Source organism: Oryx dammah, unplaced genomic scaffold, assembly GCF_014754425.2.
Source record: "Oryx dammah isolate SB20612 unplaced genomic scaffold, SCBI_Odam_1.1 HiC_scaffold_15, whole genome shotgun sequence".
Lineage (NCBI taxonomy): Eukaryota > Metazoa > Chordata > Mammalia > Artiodactyla > Bovidae > Oryx > Oryx dammah.
In genome coordinates, this window is record NW_024070199.1 from 48,606,924 (window position 1) to 48,625,931 (window position 19,008).

The 19,008-nt window shown below is 65.3% G+C and overlaps 1 protein-coding gene across 1 annotated transcript in view; it reads right to left on the reverse strand.

Moving 5' to 3' along the window:
• The window catches only part of MUC2 (mucin 2, oligomeric mucus/gel-forming), a 19,717-nt gene extending 7,838 nt beyond the window's left edge, over positions 1–11,879 (reverse strand). Inside the window, exons 1-28 of the mRNA XM_040255229.1 lie at positions 11,802–11,879; positions 10,736–11,006; positions 9,869–9,983; positions 9,600–9,690; positions 9,404–9,513; positions 9,094–9,304; positions 8,767–8,892; positions 8,301–8,418; positions 7,968–8,106; positions 7,773–7,880; positions 7,618–7,687; positions 7,286–7,423; positions 7,035–7,199; positions 6,566–6,660; positions 5,898–6,024; positions 5,324–5,579; positions 5,162–5,214; positions 4,951–5,051; positions 4,443–4,594; positions 4,063–4,201; positions 3,643–3,753; positions 3,377–3,556; positions 3,031–3,270; positions 2,416–2,572; positions 2,133–2,264; positions 1,494–1,641; positions 1,166–1,209; positions 575–781 (exon numbers count right to left, since the gene is read on the reverse strand). Of these exons, the coding sequence (XP_040111163.1) occupies positions 575–781; positions 1,166–1,209; positions 1,494–1,641; positions 2,133–2,264; positions 2,416–2,572; positions 3,031–3,270; positions 3,377–3,556; positions 3,643–3,753; positions 4,063–4,201; positions 4,443–4,594; positions 4,951–5,051; positions 5,162–5,214; positions 5,324–5,579; positions 5,898–6,024; positions 6,566–6,660; positions 7,035–7,199; positions 7,286–7,423; positions 7,618–7,687; positions 7,773–7,880; positions 7,968–8,106; positions 8,301–8,418; positions 8,767–8,892; positions 9,094–9,304; positions 9,404–9,513; positions 9,600–9,690; positions 9,869–9,983; positions 10,736–11,006; positions 11,802–11,877 (3,880 nt within the window). The 5' untranslated portion in view covers positions 11,878–11,879. The remainder of the gene's footprint in view (positions 1–574; positions 782–1,165; positions 1,210–1,493; positions 1,642–2,132; positions 2,265–2,415; positions 2,573–3,030; positions 3,271–3,376; positions 3,557–3,642; positions 3,754–4,062; positions 4,202–4,442; positions 4,595–4,950; positions 5,052–5,161; positions 5,215–5,323; positions 5,580–5,897; positions 6,025–6,565; positions 6,661–7,034; positions 7,200–7,285; positions 7,424–7,617; positions 7,688–7,772; positions 7,881–7,967; positions 8,107–8,300; positions 8,419–8,766; positions 8,893–9,093; positions 9,305–9,403; positions 9,514–9,599; positions 9,691–9,868; positions 9,984–10,735; positions 11,007–11,801) is intronic.
• Between the last annotated feature and the right edge of the window lie 7,129 nt (positions 11,880–19,008).

The window sequence follows — 19,008 nt, forward strand, 5'->3', positions numbered from 1 at the left end:
CTGCCTGAGTCCCTGGGCTCAGCAAGTCAGGGATCAGGTCACCAAAACAGACCGCCTCCAGTCCCCGAGCCGGTGGTCCGGCCTCCCAGCCCAGCCCGCATCGGGGTCTCGAGGGAGGCACGCTTTCTGCTGCTCCTCACCCTGCATCACGGGACCGGCTGCTAACGTGACTTACCGGTAGTGGGCGAAGAGGAAGGTGACGCTGAGGTAAATCGTGGGGGAAAGAGAATGACATTGTACAGGCTGAGGTTTGTGAAATCTTTTCATTTTCGTGTTTCTTTTCCCGGTGGCTGTTATACACCTGCGGCTTGTTCAGCACTAGCTATGATTCCAGCTGAGGGCCCCAGGGCACTGGCGGCCTCCTCTAGCCCTGGCTCCTGCAGGTCTGGGGAAGCGGCCCCACATCCGTGTGGCTGTTACCCTGCTCTGGGCTTGGGGCTGTGGTTGAAATGTGGGAGGGGGCGGGGGACACGCCCCGAGCTGAGAGGCAGGTCATCACTACCCACCTGCCTAGAAGGGCCGTCCCTGCCGGGCTCAGGGGAAGGCAGGCCCGCAGCAGGGGAGAGGGCCTTACCTGTGCTGGGGGTCAGAGTGGTGCTGGTGGGGGTGGTGCTGGTGCGGGTGGGCGTGGCGGGGGTGGTGGTGGTGGGCGTGGGCGTGGCGGGGGTTGGGGGTGCTGAGGTGGACACACAGACGTTGAAGCGTTTCTCCACCGTCCCGTTGGGGCCGCAGAACTCCCAGTAGCAGAAAGAGCCGTCCTGTGTGACGTTGACGATCTTCCCTGTGGGAGGCCAGTATCAACACATCAGGAACAAGACAGAGGCTCCCAAGGCCCCCTCAGCCCGTCCACGCAAAGGGAGACAGGTCCCCCACCCCCAGCCAACAGCCAGCCAGCACCCGCCAGGACCCCGCGCCCAGGACCCTCAGCGGCGCCCATCAGAAGGCAGAAGCTGCATCACAGAAGGGGCTTCACTCCCCATCAGGAGACACAGACGTGTCGGGTGGGCCCTAGGAGCTGCTGCAAACCAGAGGCACCTCTGAGCCAGCAGGGGCTCCGGGCAGCCACGCGGACCTTCGCGGGGGCAGGGGGACGGAAGCACAGGAGGTTGCGCCCAGCCAGGACCCAGGTGAGCCCGGGAGGAGTGTCCAGGGGTGGGCAGCTTACCTTCATCAACCCGGCAGACAACTTCTGAGGAGTCGGTACATACGCTGAAAAGCAAGCGCGAGGCTGCAGGCCCGAGAAGCCTCCGGCCTGTGCCCTCTCACCCGCCCCCACACCCCACGACAGGCCTGAAGCCTCGGGCGACGCTGCCCCAAAGGCTGGCTCAGGACCCCGCCTGGGCTCCCAGTGTGGGCAGAGCAGGCACGAGGCGAGGTGCAGAGGCAACGCGGGCCACCCCTCCCCTCCCGCCGTGTGTGTGCGTGTGAGTGCGTGTGCATGTCTGTGTGTGCGCGCCGATCTCCCCGGGCCCGTGTGACGTGAGCTCAGGTACCAAGAGTGGCAGATCTGCCCTGTGGGCACGGACGTCCCCGGTGTGTAGTGAGTGTTGCCGAGGTAGCAGCCACACTGGTCCCTGGTGACACACGCCTTCAGCTCCTCGTTGTAGATGGGGCTGTGCTTAGGGCACCGGGGGTAGCAGCCTGGTGGGCACAGGGCGCTGGGCTTGGACCGGCACGGAGGATCCACACCCACCGCGCCCACCTCTCCCTGCCCACCTCCCCGCCCCCGGTCCTCCTCTCTAGGACGCCCTCTGGGAAGGGGGGGGGGCCTGGACAATCCCCTGCTACCGCCCTGGCACTGCCACCTGGCCAAAGGGACAGCCAGGCCCCGCCCAGCCTCCTGGGGGGCACGGCCCCTGAGCCCTCCCCAGATGGTCTTTCTAGCTCCCAGCTTTTCTCAGCTCCGAGGCCTCAGCCTCCGCCTCAGCCTGAACTGCTCTTTTCCCACGGCACCTTCACTCCTGACTCCGAGGCCCCCTGACTCCGTGGTGTGCTAACCTGACCCCTCTCTGTCTCTCCCCTGGAGAGTGGAGTCTCAGCTCAGACTCCCAGCGGACTGTCTGATGGACAAACTGCAGCAGGGCGAGCCTGGCCCCCTGGCACTCAGGGCAGCACCCCACAGGGCCCCTCACCCTCCAGGTAGGACACGGAGATGTTGGAGTGGATGCCACTGACAGTCCGACAGGTCTCGAAGCTGCGGTTCCCGCAGGGGTCGTAGTGCCACTCACACTCGCCCGGGGGGTTGTAGTAGTCGCAGAATATGGCTGGGGGTAGGGGTGCGGTCAGACTTGGGGAGGGCGGAGGCGGGGAGGGGACCGCGGACACGCCCCTCCCCGAGCAGCAGCCCCGCCCGCCGCTCAGCAGCTCCCACCCCGCCCCGCGGGTGCCCGGGGACCAGGGCAGGCAGGCACTCACGGCACAGGTCGGGGGTCCTCCAGAACACGCAGGCGCCCTCCTTGGTGCACTCCTGGGCGTAGGAGGCCACGGCGGAGCAGAAGCACTCGCAGTCCCCGCCCGTGTCGCAGGAGCAGGAGTCTTGGACGCAGGCTTCGTAGAAGGGCATGGGGTCCACCTGGGGAGGGGCCTCCATGTGCCGGGGTCCACGCTGCCCTCCTGGGGCCAGGCCCTCCCCTGTGGCCCGAGAAGCTCAGGACCCCAAGCCAGGACAGGGACAGGTGACCCAGCACCACCCCCCAGGGGGCTGCCAGGGGGGTCCCGCGACGGTGCCCACCCCCCCCCACCCCACCCCCACCGACCACTGCTCCCGCCCACTGCCGGGAGCAGACAGCTGTCTGGGCGGGCTGCGCCCTGTCTCCCTTCCTGGAAGGTATGGGAGAGCCTGGGGGTCTAGCCACGTCTCTCAGAGGAAAGCCTGGACCTCTAGTCATGTGTCCAAAGGACACACAGGGCGGAGCTGCGGCGCGACTCTGCAGGGAGAGCGCCTGGCCCGTGGCCCCGCCCACAGGCCGACAGGCCCGACACGCCCCGCCCACCTTGCGGTGGCTCCGCGCAAACCCCCGCCCCGCCCACCTTGCGGTGGCAGAGCCCGAAAGCCTGGCTCTTGATGATGCCGCACTTCTTCTCCGCCCAGGAGCGGCGGTGCGGGTTCCTGGCGCAAGGGTCCGGGGTGGTCCTCACGTCCGGGCAGGTGGAGGCCTCCTTCCAGCTGTTCCCGAAGTCCAGCTCGCTGTCCACCACCATGCGGTCCCGCGTGGTAAAGTCGTTTTTGGACCGCTGGTCGAAGTTCCCACACAGGCCGCACACCGCACCCTGCAGAGACAAGCCGGACAGGGGGCTTTGCCGAGGGGCCTCGCAGGAGGGAGGGGGCTGGCCCCGGGCGTGCCTGGGAGGCCCGGGTGGGCAGGGCGCCGCGCACCTCATAGGAGGGATCGAGCTTGATGAAGATGGTGGTCTTCCTGTCCCAGATGACGATGACCCCGATGCTGGCCTCCACCACCAGGTACTGGCCCACATCCCGCGTGGTGTAGGCCACGTTGTGGCCCACGTCACGCTGGATCACCGTGTAGTGTCTGTCCTCCAGCTTCAGCACCGTCCTCTGTGCCCAGGAGAGAGGCCTGTCACTGGCCTGGTCCAAGGGTCCCCCAGGGACAATGCACCCCCTGGGGGGTGTGCAGCACTCACCCCAATGAAGATCTTGATGGCCTTGGAGCAGGTGACCCCCGTGGTACCGCAGGGCACATTCTCGGTGACGATACTGAAGGAACCCAGGGAGGTGTTCTGGCCACAGTAGTCCTAGGGGCCCAGGGGCATGTGAGCCAGGCTGACCCAGCCATGGGGTGAGGGGCACCCCACCCCAGCTGGGCCCCACCTCAGCCCCTCCTCTGCTGAGAGGTGGCTTGACCATCCCCCACGCACGGCCCTGCACACCCCACACCCCTGACACCCGCGGGAGGGTCATGGAATGGGAGGGCCGAGGAAGGGCTCCCCTCTGACCCCAGACCCAGTCTGCTCCGAGCCTCCTCACTGGGCTGGGACCACCCAGGGCCAGCGGCGCAGGGGCCACAGGACAGCGGTGGGCGCTGCCCGTGCCCTCGGCCTCACCTGAACGGCCACGTAGGAGCAGTGGCCGTCGAAGTCATAGTGCCTCCCGTCGAAGGTGCTGTAGTGGCCGTTCCCGTAGATGGTACAGGTGCCGTGGCACACGGACTGGGTGCACGCCCAGCGCCCTTTCTGGCAGGTGCTGGGGAGAGGGAGGGCGGGGCTGCAGGGGCTGCAGGGGCCCGGGTTCCCCAGCCCTGCTCAGAGAGTAGCCCGGCGCCCTGCAGAAAGCCCCCAGCAGCTCATACCTCCAAGCCCTCCTACCGTGGCCCCCGTGGGCACCAGAGCCCTGCAGACCCCAGTCGGCCCCACGGAGGGGGCCCGTGCCCCAGAGCAGGCTCCCGCCGGAGCGCTCGGGCGTCAGAGGTGGCCGGGGCTCTCACCAGTTATTGCAGTCGACCCTGATCTTGTCCCCGGGCAGGTACAGGTCGCTGTTATGCACACACGGGCACGCCTCCTCCATCACACAGCCGCCCCGGCCGTCGTCAATCAGCCCCTCGGGGCACACGCAGCCACTGATGCACTCTGTCTGGTACTGGGGGGTGGTTGGAGAGTGGGGTTCAAGGACCAGGTGCCAGGCCCAGGATAGCCGGCCCCTCTTCTGACGCTGCAGCCACCCACTCGGGTCCCTCACCCCCCCTCCAACCCTCGACCCCGCTCCCTGGTCCAGCCTCCAGAGCCCCACCCTCAGGCTCCCTGCGGGGCTGGGAGACAAGAGAGAATGGCCTGCCTGGGACCCCTACACGGTCCCTCCAGGGCCCGGCGGGCAGCTACCCCCTCAAGGGATGAGGGGGCAGTGAAGCCTGAGCGTCCGAGGGCCCAGCATCCGGAGCCTCGGGCCGCACGGGAGCCCCCTGCGCCCCCCGCCTCAGCGGCGCCCCCGGAACGCACGTAGCCGGCGGCCAGCGTCTGGCAGCTGATGGGCCTGGGGCTCCGGGTAGACAGGGCTGCCACATTGCTGCAGTCGACATGGATCTTCGGGGCCTTGCAGGCTGCGGGACGGAAGGGGCTGCTGAGCTCAGCTGAAGCTGGGTGGGGGCTCGGGCGGGCAAGGGAGCAGCGTGGGGAGTGGGAGGCCGCGCATGAGGCGGCAGCCACTTACCCTGGCCGATCAGCTTGACCTGTATGCAGCTCAGCCTCCCGTTCCGGCAGACGCTGAGAGGGAGAGGTGGGGTGAGCTGGGCCCAGCGGCTCCCTGGGGTGGGCGGACGGGGGGGGCCCCCGAGCCGACAGGGCGCACCCTCCCCCACCCCAGGACACCCACCATCGCTCCTCCTGCCTCAGGACCACCTCCCCCGCCTCCAGGTAGAGGCCGCGGTGGTAGCAGGAGCACTTGGCCAGGGGCACGCAGCGGCCCTTCTCGTCCAGATACGTGTGGTCAGGGCAGCCGCAGCCGTCCACGGGCGCGAAGCCCTGCAGGCAGTGGGTGTCGGACTCGGACAGCGAGCGGCACGTCTGCTGGCAGGTGGTCAGGTTGTACAGGAAGACCTGCGACTTGGGGCAGGAGTCCAGGTCCTTGTCTGCAGAGGGGAGGGGCCCGCATGAGGCCGGGCAGCCCCCAGCTCCCCCTTCCCGAAGGCCAGCCCCAAGCCCTGTGTCTGGCCGGGACACCCGCCCAGCCGAGGGGCCAGCAGAGCGGTCACCCCGGGCCCATCCCGGCCACACAGGGGCCTCGTGCCCCGCCTTCTGGGCTGAGGGAGTCCAAGCTCCTCCATGCAAGCAGAGAGGCCCAGGCTGGTCTGCCACTGGCCCCTGCGATGTCACCTCCCACCCCTCCCCCCTTGACTGCCAAGGCGGGACGGCAGGGACCGGAAGGCCGGCCGGAGCCCGGGACTCACTGCAGACGTGCTCCCGCCAGCCCCACAGCATGACGCCCTTGGCGGCGCAGGCGCGGGCGTACGAGGACAGAGCCGCGCACAGGCAGTCCTCCGTGTTCTGGCAGTTGCACGTGTCATACTTGCACCTCTGGGGGGCAAACGGGCTGTGAGGTGGGAGCAGGCTGGGGAGCATTATGCCTGTGTGAGCACTCAGACACGCAGCATGTACACTCGTGCACACACGCTCGGACACACAGCCCTTACACTCATACACAGCACTCACACACAGCACGTACACTCGTGCACAAGCGCTCAGACATCCATGTACACTTGTGCACAAGCACTCGGACATGCAGTACGTACACACGTGCACAAGCACTCACATGCAGCATGTACATGTGTGCACAACACTCAGACACGCAGCGCGTACACGTGTGCACAGCAGTCAGACACGCAGCGCGTAGCAGACACGCAGCGCGTACACGCGTGCACAGCAGTCAGACACGCAGCGCGTACACGCATGCACAGCAGTCAGACACGCAGCGCGTACACGCGTGCACACACCCACCCTTCATTGCATGTGCACACTCACACAGGCAGCGATATACATGTGCTGTGCACACACAGCACTTTCCCACAGGAGGGGTGGGGCTTAGCCGGGGGTGGGGGCCGTTGCATGCCCCACCCACCTTGTAATACTCGGCTGGGTCCACGGTGGCGTGGCACCTCGAGAACGGGCTCTTGGTCTTCTTCAGCAGGGAGCACCAGTGCTCGGCGTAGTTGGCTGTGGAGGGTTCAGCCCCTCAGTGGGACAGCCCCGCTTCCCCGTCACCCAGGCTGGAGCAGACGCTGCCCCTCGGTGGACCAAACCAGGCCCCTCCCTTCAGGGCAGGTGAGCAAGGTGGCCCTCGCCTGTCACCAGCTCCCTGGACATGGCGGGTGGCCGGTGGGTGTGAGGGCGTCCGGTCGAGGCCACCAGCCGCGGATTAGCAGACCCTCCGCTGGGTCCCTCGGCCGGCTGCCACTGCGGGCCACCGTGAGCCAGCCACAAGGCAGAAGGCAGCAGGCAGCCGGCCGGCCACACCTCACCCACCCACCACACCCCCCCCCCCAGGAGCCCCATCTGCCCGGGGCCAGGGCCCCGCGGCCGAGCCTCACCGCTCTCGATGTTGAGGGCGCAGGGGTCGTCCAGCCAGTCCAGCTTGTCCTTGCAGCTCGACTGGGCCTTCCAGGTGTTGGCGAAGCCGGCGCCCGTGGCCTCCACCAGCCCCCCGGCTGTCCTGAAGTCGTCCCCTTCGAGGCCATTGAAGTTCCCGCAGAGGCCTGAGGGGCCGGGACAGGGTTGGGAAGGGCGCGGGCTGCAGAGGCCCGAGGGCGGCCGCGAGGGGGAGCCGGGCGAGACCGCTCACCCTGCACGTGGCCCTGGGCCGCCTGGTCCAGCGTCAGGAAGAGCTGCATGACCGGCAGCAGCTGGATCTGCAGCTTGAGGCCGAAGCTGGTGGTCACGACGAGGTGGTAGGAGGAGGGTTGAAATATGGAGAAGCTCGCTGCAAGGGGGGCGTGAAGGGGGCCATGAGAGGGGTGGGGGGGCATGAGGGGCGGTGAGGGGAGGTGAGGGGGGCGTGAGGGGCAGTGAGGGGGGGCGTGAGGGGGGGGGGGGCGGGGGGTCTGCCCATCCCCCATCTCCTCCCCCCTCCCCCATCTTCCCCCCCATAGTCGGGGCGCCCGGAGCAGGACTCACCCGTCACATGGGGCAGGTTCACCTTGAGCTCATTCAGCAGGACGCTGCCGTCCGACTTGAAGGCCACCACCTGCAGGCAAGGCCAAGGAGACACAGGGGCTGAGAAGGGCCGTGGGCCCCGGGGGAGCTGGAGGGTGGGAGGCAGGGACACCCACGTTCTTCTTGTCGTCGGCCAGCAGCACCACCGTCTCCAGGCACGTCTGCTTGTCCGTGAAGCCGCAGGGGGCCAGCTCGCCGAGGAGGGTGTAGGAGTCGTTCAGGGTCTGTGGGGGTGGAGGGAGAGGGCATTGTAGTCACATGGCGGGCGGGGCAGGGGTCCAGTGCCCACACGCCCCTGGGCGCCAGCCCACCTTGGTCAGCACGTAGTAGCAGTCCCCGTGGAAGGTGTACTTCCTCCCATCAAAGGTGGAGATGTGCGCACCGCCCTCCAGGCTGCAGGTCCCCGGGCACTGCAGGTCCTGGCACACCCAGCGGCCAGCGTTGCAGACACTGTGAGGCAGAGGGCCCAGGGTCAGGCTCGACTGCCACCCCCAGCTGGCCGAGACCCCCGCCCGCCGGGACCCCCAACCCATCGGTATCCACAGCCTGCCTGGACCCCTGGCCCGCCTGGACCCCCCCAGCCCATTGGGATCCACAGCCTGCCTGGACCCCCCGCCCGCCGGGACCCCCGCCCTGGCGCCCACCACTGCTCGCAGGTGTTGGTGATCTCCTGGCCGGGCCTGTACAGGTGTCCGTGCAGCTTGCAGCCACACTGGCCCACGGGGATGCAGCCGCCACCCGCGATGTCATCAAACACAGTGCCTGTGACAGCAGGACACGTTCCCCTCAGCCGCCCCAATCCCGCCGCTCCCAGGGCCACAGGCGCACCTGGCCTCCCACCCACAGACCCCTCTTTGGGGGCGCTGTGGACCCTCACTGTGTCTGAGGGACCTGCCTCCAGACTCAGGGCCATGGGCCAGGCTGGAGGACTGTCCAGGGGCGAGTAGCAGGAAGCTGACACTGTGTGTGCACGTGTGTGTGTGCGTGTGCACGTGTGTGTGCACGTGTGTGTGCGTGTGCGCGCGTATCTGGGAGGAGGGTCTCAGCGCTTGTGCTCTTTCTCCCGCTTGTCCCCATCCCACCCCCCCCCACCCCCGCCCTCATCCTCACCTTCTGGGCAGAAGCAGCCGTCCATGTGGTGCTCTTCACACAGGTGGCTGACCTCCAGGTGTGAGCAGGTGTCCATGCAGGGCGAGCCGCTCTCCAGGTAGACCATGTTCCCAGGGCAGCTCTTAGCTGGACAGGCAAAGGCAGACCCCTGAGCCGAGGGGCAGGCGCAGCGGACAGCGTGAAGGGTCTGGTGCACACACGTGGCCCCCCCGCCCTAGACACACCAGGCCGCCCTGCCCGGCACCCACAAAGGCCAGCACGCTCCCCAGGGTCACCCCCTTGAGCGCCCCCCGCGTCCTCCCGCCGCTGTCCCCGCACGCTGCTTACGGCAGAACGCGTCGGTCCTCCAGTTCTCCGGGCGCCCGCCGGCGTGGGAGCATTGGCGGGAGAACTCGGCGACGGTGCTGCAGACGCAGGAGGCGTTCTGCGGGCAGCGGCAGCGGTCCTGCGCGCAGGCCTGCACGTACAGATCCACGGGCACCAGGCCCTGGCAGCTCGCGAAGGCTGCGGCCGTCAGCAGCTGCTCGCACTCGGCGCGCTGTGGGGCGGTGCAGGAGGCGGGCATGGGCGGGGCCGCCCACGCCCCCTGCTCTCCCCGCCCCCCCACAACCCCTCCCCCACCGCGGCAGGGACTCACATGCTTGGAGCAGGACTCGGGGACCACCGTGTCCTCGGGGTCCTCGCACACCACCTCAGGCTTGTTCACCTTCTGCATGTTCCCAAACTCGACGGGACTGAAGGGGACACCTGGGGGGGGTCAAGGCCTTCAGCAGGGCCGGAGAGCGCCGGGGGCTGCCCGCACCGCCCGCTGAGGCCCCCGAGGAGGCGCTCACCCTCGGAGAGGAACTCCGAGTAGGTCTGCAGGCCGTTGTAGTCCCCGCAGAGGCCGCACGTGTGGTTCCGGAACTTACTGTCCAGCTCGAGCTGCCGGGGGAGGGGGCAGGTGAGCAGGCCGCGGGGTCACCCCCGGCTGCAGCCAAGTGGGGCTCAGGGCCTGGTCAGCTGTGGTGGGAGACCCGGGGGCGGTTCTGGCGGCCCTGAGGACCCAGAGGGACCCTCACCGGGTGCCCCCTACCCCCCGCGTGGCTCCCTGGCAACGCACCATGACTGAATCCTCCCGGTTCCACATGAGTGCGAGTCCAGTCCGGGAGTAGACCTTGGTGTAGGCGTCAGTCTTCTGGATGAGCAGCCCCGGGCTGTAGTGGGGCGTGCTGACCCTGGGGGTGGGCACGGGGGTCACGCTGGCCCACGCAGCTCCCCCCAGCAGAGGGGCTGAGGCTGTGGGCGTGGGTGGGGTGGCCGCCCTCTGGGGACACGCGCGCAGTGGCTGAGCCCCTGCCCATCTGCCTGGCCAGGTGGGGCCACACGCGCCTGCCCAGGGCCCTCTCCACACCCCCACCTCAGGCTCCATCCCGGGTAGGAATCCCCAGGAGCCCTGGGAGGGCGGGCCAACTGGGAAAGCCTCACCCAGCCTCCCAGGGCAGGCCCTGTGCCCACCCCGACGCTGAGCCCAGGCTGTGGGAAACTAAACCCCAAGCAGCAGGGAAAGGGCAAAGCCTGCAGGTGGAGACCCGCCGGGCAGGAGTACACTCAGAGCCCCATTGTTCCCCAGACAGTGCTGGACAGAGTAGGGGAGGGACGGCCTCCTGGGGGCCCCGGGTAACCCTAGCCCTCCAGGCCGCCAGGATGGCCGAGCCCAGAGCCTGGTGGGCTCCCAGCAGAGGGGCTGGCGGAGACGCACGGGATAAATAAATCCCTCGAGCCCCCTCCCCAGCCCCGCACCCCTGGGAGTTCCTGCCAGGGCCTCATCAGTGTTTGCTGAATGAATCGATGACCCGGACTCAGACCCAACACTCTGCTTCTGAGCTGTTGGCCACAATAGATGCGGGCCAGGGCAGCTGGTGGGCTCGGGGGCAGGGGCAGCAGCCCCATCACCAGGATGCAGGAGGGGACGGGCCCGGCCACTCACATGGCCCCGTTCAGCACGGCGAGCTGGCGGGTGAGGTAGATGGTGTCGTCCTTGATGGTCAGCAGGAGGTACTCGACCTGGGACGGGCCCCCACTGCTGCTGGGACCGCGCTTCAGGTGCAGGGCGAACTCCTTGTACGCGTCGCGGCAGTCGGAGGCGAGGTTGTAGTCGCACAGCCCGGGGAAGCGGAAGACGTCGCCGTCGAAGGTCTTGTAGTGGAAGTCGCCCCACGTGCTGCACACGCTGTGGCCGTGGTTCCGGGTTCTGCCTTCTGGGGACCGCGGGGGAGGCGTGAGTGGCCTGGCCGCCTCCCTCAAGGACCCTCTGCTCCGGAGGCGCCTGCCAGCTGCTCAGAGCCATCGGGGTCTCGCCCTGCAGGGCCCTCTGCCGGCCCCTGGTCACCCACCCTCGTGGTCTTGGGCCCCCGCGAGGGTGTCTGCAGCTGCCACGCCCTCACACTCGTACCCTGCGGGGGCTGCAGCCATGACCTGGCCCCGGGCCCCTACCCTGGTGGTTGCCACACTCTGTCCACGGATGCCCCAGCCACTGCCCCCTCCCCCGGCTCCAGCCTGCCCGCACTCAGCAGAGGGGCGGTGCCAGACCCCTCAGAGGGGGCCCCCAGGTTCACCCCCACCCCTCCCTGTCCCCAGTGGCTCCGCTGGATGGAGAGCCCCCCCAGTCCTGCACTCACACGGGCTTCTCTGGCTGAAGCCGCCCCTGAGCAGAGGCGCTAACAGCCAGCTCTGCAGAGGGAACTCTGAGTCTCAACCCTCCAAGGGCCCCTGACACCCAGGACTGGGGGCCTGGCCCCTCCTGGTGGGCCCCTGCCTCCCTCAGAGCCCCAGGCAGCTGCCCAGCCCAGTGTGTCCACCTGGGACTGCCCCCTGGACATGCTGGCCGGACCAGCACCTTCAAAGGGACTCCGCCTTCCCACCCTGCACCCAGAATCAGCAGGGGTGGGGCCGCAAATGCTGGGCCAGGTTGCCCACCCCAAAGCCTGGGCCAAGGAAGACCCCCTGTCCTCCAGGCAGGACCGTCTGCTCCGGGCCACCCGCAGCCATCTCACCTCTCTGGAGCTCCGTGCCCCCGGCCCAGGTCAGAGCCAGGCAGAGGGCTGCCAGGCGGGCTAGCAGCAGCCTCATGGTGGCCAGAAGGAAGGCAGGGCAGAGCGCCCGGGGCAGGGGCCAGGCCTTATATGCCCCGCAGAGCCACCAGAGGGCGGGGAGGGCGGGAGGGCGCGGGACGGGTGGGGCGGCCCCCAGGTCATCAGGAAAACAGCCCCCTGGGGAAATATTGACTCAGGTTATCTGGGGTTTATCTTTTATTGCTCGGTAGAGCTGGATGTGCCCGGGATGCGGCACCATCTACCGGATTCCAGCACACACCCAAGGCGGACCTCCGTCCCTCCTGCTGCTGAACCAGCCTGGGGCCGGGGGTCCTGCCGGAAGCTCGTCCCAGCAGACAGCGCGCTCCCCAAGTCCCCACCTCACCCATCCAGCACCCCCGGCACAGCGAGGTCCAGTGGGGGCCTCCCCCGGGGCCCGGATAGCTTAGTATGCGGGGCGGGCACCCCCTCCCATCTGGGGGCCTGCCGGAGGTCATCTGGGCCACAGCCACCCCACCAGGGGCCCTGCCTTCCCTGAACCCTGCTGCCCGAGGCAGGGCAGGTGTGGGCTACCGGGGGCCCAGGGATTCCCCCACTTCAGCACAGCTCCTTCCTGGAGCCTGCGAGCTCCGGAGCTCCGTGAGGGCCTGGCTCCAGCCCACTCGCTAATCCCTTCCCCTCCCCCAGCCCAGCCCGCCTCTGGAATTACATGTAATTGGAACTTGGGGAGCCCAGCATCCTCTGGGACACAGGGCACCTGGCCCCAGGCCAAGAGTGGTCATCCTCGAGGGGAAGGGGCCAGGTCCCGGCAGGGAGGCGGCTCTCAGCCCAGCATAGGCCTGGCCCTGCCGCCTCCCAGGACAGTGGGGAGGACCAGGGTGGGGGGAGGCGGCCCACAGGTGCTCCCAGACCAGGCCTCCTGCAGGAGAGGGTCCTGCCCCGGAGAGGAGCTGTGGCCTCAGGCGCATCCCAGACCCTCCAAGCTAAGCCCAGCATGTCTGGAAATGCCTTGGAAAGGGGCGCTTGAGCTGCACCGGCCCCAAACCTTAGCAACCTCTGGGTGGCCCCCGTTACTGGTGGATAAACCAAGGCCGGGCCTCCCCTCCGGGCAGTCCACCCGTCCTGAATCCAGCTTTTGACTCTGGCCCACACGAGCGTGGATGGCCGCTCGGATAGGGGGCAGCTGCAGGCTCCAGCCTCACGGTCCCCGGTTTCAGGGTGAGCGGGAGGGGCTCATCTCAGCAGTTACTCTGGATGAGGGGGCTGCCCGGTGGGGGCCGTGGGACCCCCTGCGTCCCTGAGCCCGGGACCCCCACAGAGGCCCCTCCCAGGCCTTCCCCTCCTGACAGCCCATCCTCTCATGGCAGCGCCCGGGGCACGAGCTCCCCCCAGCACAGGTGATGGCTCCTGGGGCCCCCGCAGGGCCAGGACATCAAGGGACGGACACCCCAGGGTCTGAGAGGGTGACTGGGAGCCACAGTCCCCAGACCCAGCCCTCCTGGGGATGAATCCCCTCATCCCGCCCACCCCAGGTCTGGGGACATGCCTCCCCGCAGGCCCCAGGGACCTGCACAGCGTGAGGCTGGAAGCAGAAGGCCCGGGGTTAGGGAACCAGAGCAGCGGGGCTAGCAGGCGAGCCGTGCCGCTTCCCCATGGGGCTGGCACGGCTGGCACCGCGCCCTGGCAAACCCAAGGACAGCCCGCCGTGGGCCCCAGGGGCAGTCATCTTCCCCACCAGGCTCCATCTGCCCTGGTGGGGTCGGGGATTCCTGGCCAGACACAGGGTGCCCAGCACAGCCTCTGGTCTGAGAAGGAAGGGCCCCCTGGGACTGAGGAGGTGCGGTCCCCCTTGCGTCTGAGCAGGTCAGCCCTGTGGACCCTCTGGGTGGGCAACAGGCTGCTCGAGGCCCCTGTGTCCGGCCCCCACCCCTCTGGGCACAGTCACAGGTTGTCAGGCGGGCCCGCGAGCAGTGGCGTCAGCCCCCTTGACTGGGTCGGGCGTGGGGAGGGCTCCAGCCTCTGAGCAGGGCTGCGGACCCCTGGGTGCTTGGATACGTCCACCTGTCCATCACGCTAACTCGGGGGCCCGGGAAGAGGCCCTGCAGACCCTGATGCTCCCTCGGTGTGGCTGGAGCCCTGTCCCCCTCGCTGGGAGAGGGCTGAGCAAACTGCCCAGTGCCCCTGTCTGAGGTGGCTGTGACACCCCAGGCCACCAGGACAGCACTCTGCCCAGCCGGGGCTGCGGGGGGCCTGAGTGCCTGCCCACCGGGCGGACCTCCGCAGGGCGCAGACACACCAGCACCCTAGGCAGTCACGGCCCTCCTCCTGCCAGGCCCCACACCCAGCAGTGTTTACCCTGACAAGACACTGTTCCCGAGGACCGCACAGGTCACCGCTGACCGAGGGAGGGGCCCAGAGACGTCACAAAACGCAGCCCAAGACGGATGAGTCAGGTCCAAAGACCCTGGCTCACCAGGAAGGGAGCGGAGGGGGCAGGGAGGGGGTGGGGAGGGGAGAGGGGGGAGGGACTGTGAGGGAGGTGAAGGGAGGGGGAGGCCAGGGGCTCCGTATGTGTGGACCCTGCTCAGACCCTGGGCCCCACCCCAGGCCCTCGGTTCTGGTCCAGCCTCCGTGGGCAGTTGGAGGGTGCACCCAGGGAAGCCCTCTGAACACCCCAGGGAGACCCCAGCCCCAGCCAGGCCCAGACGGAGTCCCTGGTAGTTGTGTCTGAAGACTCGGTGAGGGGCTGACAAAGCGTCAGCTGTGCCCACCCCCTCCCTGAGTGCTCCCCGAGACATCGGAAGGGGAGTCTCAGGCCTGGTGACACCCCCCAGGATCCGAAAGGCCTGGTGCACAGGCGCGAGCCTGCGAGGGTTTACGAGAGGGCGCCGCCTCTCCACCCCTGCTGCCCCCGCCCTGCACCATGCGGAGGGTGGGCGGGCTCGCACACAGGTGTTTGTTCAGGTGTGAGTGGGGCTGGGCTCCTCACCCGGGCTCCTGGGAGCAGGCAGGCACAGGCATGGCCTCCCTGGGGGTACAGGGCCTTTGCAGTGCAAAAGACCAGTTCCCGCGTCTCCCACTGTGAGGCCCAGCATTCTCCCTGGGCGTCGTCCTCCCCGCCCCGACTGCACTGTGGGACCGCTGCTGCCTTCAGCCTGAGTGCTTGAGGGCTCGCCTGTGTGGGCGCCTCCACGCACAGCGTCACAGTAGACGCTTACAAACTTCGTTTCTGGGTGGGGGGTAGATGGATGGATGGGTGGGTGGATGGATGGATGGGTGGGTGGATGGATGGGTGAGAAGATGGCTGGGTGGGTGGATGGGTGGGGTGTTGGGTGGCTGGGTGAGTGGGTGGATGGATGGGTGGATGGGTGGGTGGCTGGGTTGGGGGGTGGGTGGCTGTGTGGATGGGTGGATGGACGAGTGAGTAGATGGATGGGTGGGTGCATGGGTGGGTGGCTGGGTGAGGGGATGGCTGCGTTGTGCGGGGAATGGATGGATAGATGGACAAACAGTCTCTAGGAGGGATGGGGTGTGCCTTCTGCAGCAGCTCCACAGGGCTACCACCTCACGAGGGCACGGCAGGCAGTGGCCAGGAGCTCAGCCAGCCCCCTCATTAGAGCCCTCCACAACCTTGAGAGGCGGGCACTCACATTGCTTCATTCTGGATGCAAGGAAACCAATGATCAGAGAGTGTGAAGAGCCCCCTGCGCTCGCCCAGCCTGAGACCGCTCACAGTGGTCCCCTCTGCCCTCAGCCCACGCTGTCCACCACTTGGCAACAGTGTGGCCATTCTCTGCAGGAGGGTGACTGTCGCTGTTTGTGGAAGCCCAGTGTGAGTAGCAGAAAAGCCGACTCCTGCGCGCTCATGGCCCCAGGGAGGGGTTTCTTCCCCTTCCTTCCTGGAGTGGTGCAGTGGGGTCTCTCCTGCGTCTACAGCACAGTTAGATTGCTTTCTCACACGTCTGCACGCCCTCCTGGGACCCCCCAGCCTCCTAGCTAACTCTTGTACCTGAGGCTCACTCTTGGAGCTGCAGCACTCTGAGAGTCAACACAGTGTTACGTGCCCCAGGACAGTATGGAACCCCTTCTCCACCTCTTCAACCCTCCCCACCAAACCCCAGAAACCAACGATCTTTTACACCATCACCATGGTTTTGGCTTGAATATATTTTTACGATTAATCCTGAATCTCTAATTGCTAACATAATTCTAGAATGCCATGCCCTGGGCCGCGCTGTGCTCAGCCGCTCAGTCCTGGCCGCCTCTTTGTTGTGCCATAATTTTTATGGCTATGATTTTCTGTTGGAGAAGGAAAACTCGATTCACTGGTCTGGAAAACTTAGAGTTTTGTCTCAGTGCTAATCTGAAATATGTTTTCAGTTCGACGGAAGTGTGACTGATATACGATAAACAGCATGTGTTTGAGTGTGGATCTGACCAGTTTCGGCACAATACGCACTGAAACCTTCGCCACCTGAATCGAAACGGTGCCTGTGTGCGCAGCTGCCACCCAGGAAGTCTCACACCCCTTGCCCTCGGTCTGCTTCCTGGCCCCTCGGGTTAGTTTCTGTTTCTGGAATCTTATGCAAACAGCCCCATACACTGGTACTATTTGTTGGTTCGATTTCTTTCACTCAGGATAGTTTTTCTCCCAAAAGAGAGAATTCTCTGTTAGAAAGATTATGGAAGCAAGCACCCTCGGGAAGCACCTCTCCCGAATCATGAAACCTGCTGCTTTTCTGGGTATGTCCCTATCTTTCGGCCATTATTCATTCTGAGAGCCCTTCTACACTTGTGTCTAAACTTTGAACTAATTTCCCCGCTACCTGTGATCATTGGAATGGAGGCATTCCATCCGTATTCCTCACGCACTGTGGTGGGGAAGAGAGAGCTCACGTGGGAGGACCGGCTTCCGGACGTGGGTGGCCAGTTTCTCGGGGGGTCACCAACGGCTTCTGTTTGTTTCCCTGCCTTTTGGCCACACCATGCAGCATGCAGAATCTCAGTTCCTGGACCAGGGGTGGCACCCACGTGCCCTGCAATGGAAGCGCGGCACACAGACCACTGGGCCTCCAGGGAAGCCCCCACAACTGGTCATCCTGACTTTCTGGATTCTGGTCTCTGGCTACTTCCTCTGCTGCCATCATTGCTGCTGGCTCCTCGCAGAATCAGCGTAATTATTTTGAGATCCATCCTCAAGGCCACTTGCGTGCACTGTCCATTCATTTTTTACAACTGGGTGGCTTTCTTTTGTGGAAATAAGTGTGTTCGGGGCATCTCGGTTCGCACGAGTGGTAAAGAATCTGCCTGTCGACGCAGGAGAGGCAGGAAATTCGATCCCCGGGTCGGGAGGGTCCCCGGGAGAAGGAGATGGCACCCCACTCCAGTATTCTTGCCTGCAAAGTCCCATGGGCAGAAGGGCCTGGCCGGCTCCCGTCCATAGGGTTGCAAAGAGCCAGACCTGAGAGAGCTGCTGAGCACACACAGAAGCGTCCGTTTCTCCCGCTGCTGACGGCCTCGGGCTGCTCCCAGCTTGACAGCATCACAGGCCACACCACCAGGAGCTTGTGCCGGACCTGTGTTCCTGAGAGTCGGGCGTCTGGGCCACACTGTTCCGAAGTCTCAGCAACAGCGGGCTGTTCTCCACAGGGGTCACGCATCACCCCCCCCCCCGCGGCGGGTGAGCCCCACTCCCCCACGCGCCCCGCCCCAGCCACACTTGTGCTGATACCTCACCCTGGTTTGAGCTGCACTTCTAGTCACTGCCGAAGTTGAGAACCTTTCCGTGTCAGAAAGTTTACCTGGCACCTACCTGTCTTCTCTGGTGAAGTGTCTGCTCAGATCTTTTGCCAATTTATTGGGTTCTTTGGGTGGGCTTTTGTTATTCAGCTCCAAGTCTGGCTTATCTACTCACGACACCATCCAGCACCAGAGTTACCCTTTGAAGTACTTTTCTTCCCCTCTGTGGCTTGCTGTGCTCAGAGTCATAACAGTGTCTTTGGAAGAGTGGGAGCTTTCCATTCTGCTGTGGTCCAGCCCATCCGTTTACTCTTTTATGGATGGTACCTTGGGATGATAGAGTACAGGCAGGGCAGCCCTCTCCAGGATTCTCGCCTGGTGAGTCCCTTGGACGGAGGAGCCTGGTGAGCTGCAGGCCACGGGGTCGCACAGAGTCAGACAGGACTAAGGTGACGTAGCAAGGAAGCTTTGCCCAACCCAAGGTCAGGAATGCTTCCTCCTGAGTTCTCCTCTAGAAGCATCACACCTTTCGGTTTTGAGGGGGTTTGCTTGCTTTCTCCGGTTTTTATTGTCTGCGCTGGGTCTGCGTTGTTGCCTGGGCTTTCTCTAGTTGCAGCAGGCGGGGGCTGCTCTTCCCTGCGGCCTCTCAGGGCGGGGCTCCTCTAGTTGTAGAGCGCGAGCCCTAGCGCATGAGGTCAGCAGTTGCGGCGTGGGCTTAGTTGCCCCAAGGCACATGGGATCTTCCCAGAGCCAGGGCTCGAACCCGTGTCCCTTGCCTTGGCAGGCGGATTCTTTACTCCTGGACCCCCTGTGCCTTTAGGTTTTACACGATGAGTTGAGATTATTTTTTCATACAGTGTGAGGCATGAACTGAAGTTCCCTTTCCTTTCTTAAGGAGCTGCTGAGCTCCTTTCCAGCTCCTTCTGGACAAGGCCACCCTTGCCTGCTTGCGCTGTTCCCGTAAAAAGCTAGGTCTTTATATGTGTGCGTGTGTGTTTCTGGACTCTCTCTTCTGTTGCACTGATCTATTTGTCCGTCTTTATGCTAATGCCACACTGCTCTGGTCACTGAAGCTTTGTAATATCTGTAACATCACCTGAGGTTCGTGTTCCAATTGTGTTTTTCTTTTCCAAAGTTGTGGTATTTGATTTCTTTTGTTTTGTTAAGCTACTATCTGTCCTCTGCACTTCCATCTGAGTTTTAGAATCTATTGATTTCTACCAAGAAAAATCCTGATAGCATTTTGACTGGGATTGCATTGACTCTCTGGACCAATAAGATGCACTGGAAGAATTCAATCTTAGCCATACTGAGTCCTCCATCCCATGAACGAGGTGTGTCTCTCCATTTATCCAGACCTTTGGCTTCTCTCAGCGACGTTTTACAGTTTTCGGTGTACAGGTCTTTCCTTTCTTTGTCAGACTTGTGT